The following is a 1,097-nucleotide window of genomic DNA, read 5'->3' on the forward strand; positions in this document are numbered from 1 at the left end:
GCCAGCAGAGACAGAAAGCCTTCCCCTGGAGCTGACGCCCTGAATGTGGACTTGTAGCCTCCTAGACCGTGAGAGAACAAGTTTCTCTTTGTTGAAGCCATCCACGTGTGGTATTCTGTTCCAGCAGCACTAGATGACTAAAGCAGATGTTCACCCTGGTGTTGTTTATGGAAAACAGACAAAAGACAGAGACGTGCACATGCCCGTCAGCAGGGGACTGTGGAACTCTGCCTATCCCGGCGAGCACCACGGGGGCCCTGAGAAGAGCTGCTGTTAGGTGAGCTGGGACGCGTGTGGAGGACGGTACGCAGACAGACAACACGCCTTAAAGGTGAGAGCACAACGTGAAGCATGTCCCCTGGCCAACTCTGAGGGCAGGGAGAGGCCTCAGGGGCTCTACCGAGAAGAGCCGACACTTCTCAACGTGCATTGCTTCGTTCACTAAAACAATCACTTGTACCGAAGAGAAGAACGAACAGCAGCAGAGAGAGAACTGGAGGCGGGCGGAGGGGGCTGGTGTCCGTCAGAGACGGGAGGCGGCACCCCGTGCTCCTGCGCTCTGAGGGGGAGGGGGGTGCGCTGTGTGGAGGGGACCCAGGGGGGTCCGGCCTGCTCTCTGGGTGCACCAGGATGCAGAGCTCCAAAGGACGCAGCTCTGTGTTGTGCACGCGTACATACATACACGTGTGTGTGCGTGTACGGGGGCCTGTGTGCACGTGAGTCTGTGCATACACACGTGTGTGCACGCATGCACATGGTGAACATGAACGTGTGTACGTGTGTGTGCGTGTACACAGCCGGGCGGCAGGAGGCCTGCAGGATGGGGCCGGCCCGGTGGCAGCGGTGGTCGGGGGCTTACCCGGCGGGCCCAGTTGATGAGGTCGTCCAGCTTGGCCACCACATACTCGCCCCGGCTGCTGGGAAGCGCTGTGGGCTTGGGGACCACGGCTCCGGCCTTGGGCACGGCGGGCTGGGCACTAAGGATGAGGAAGTGTTGGCTGGTCAGGGAGGCAGGCAGGGAGAGTGCTGCCACCCCAGCACCCTGCCCTCGGGACCTGGTCCCGAACAACCTCTCAGAGGCAGGACGCTGGGGGCCC

General features: G+C 61.4%; 1 protein-coding gene across 1 annotated transcript in view; it reads right to left on the minus strand.

Moving 5' to 3' along the window:
* The window catches only part of NDUFS7 (NADH:ubiquinone oxidoreductase core subunit S7), an 11,795-nt gene that overhangs the window by 5,643 nt on the left and 5,055 nt on the right, over positions 1-1,097 (minus strand). Inside the window, exon 3 of the mRNA XM_023733161.1 lies at positions 860-1,087. Within this exon, the coding sequence (XP_023588929.1) occupies positions 860-1,087 (228 nt within the window). The remainder of the gene's footprint in view (positions 1-859; positions 1,088-1,097) is intronic.

The sequence above is a fragment of the Trichechus manatus genome, unplaced genomic scaffold (genome assembly GCF_000243295.1).
Source record: "Trichechus manatus latirostris isolate Lorelei unplaced genomic scaffold, TriManLat1.0 scaffold00057, whole genome shotgun sequence".
NCBI classification, from domain to species: Eukaryota; Metazoa; Chordata; class Mammalia; order Sirenia; family Trichechidae; genus Trichechus; species Trichechus manatus.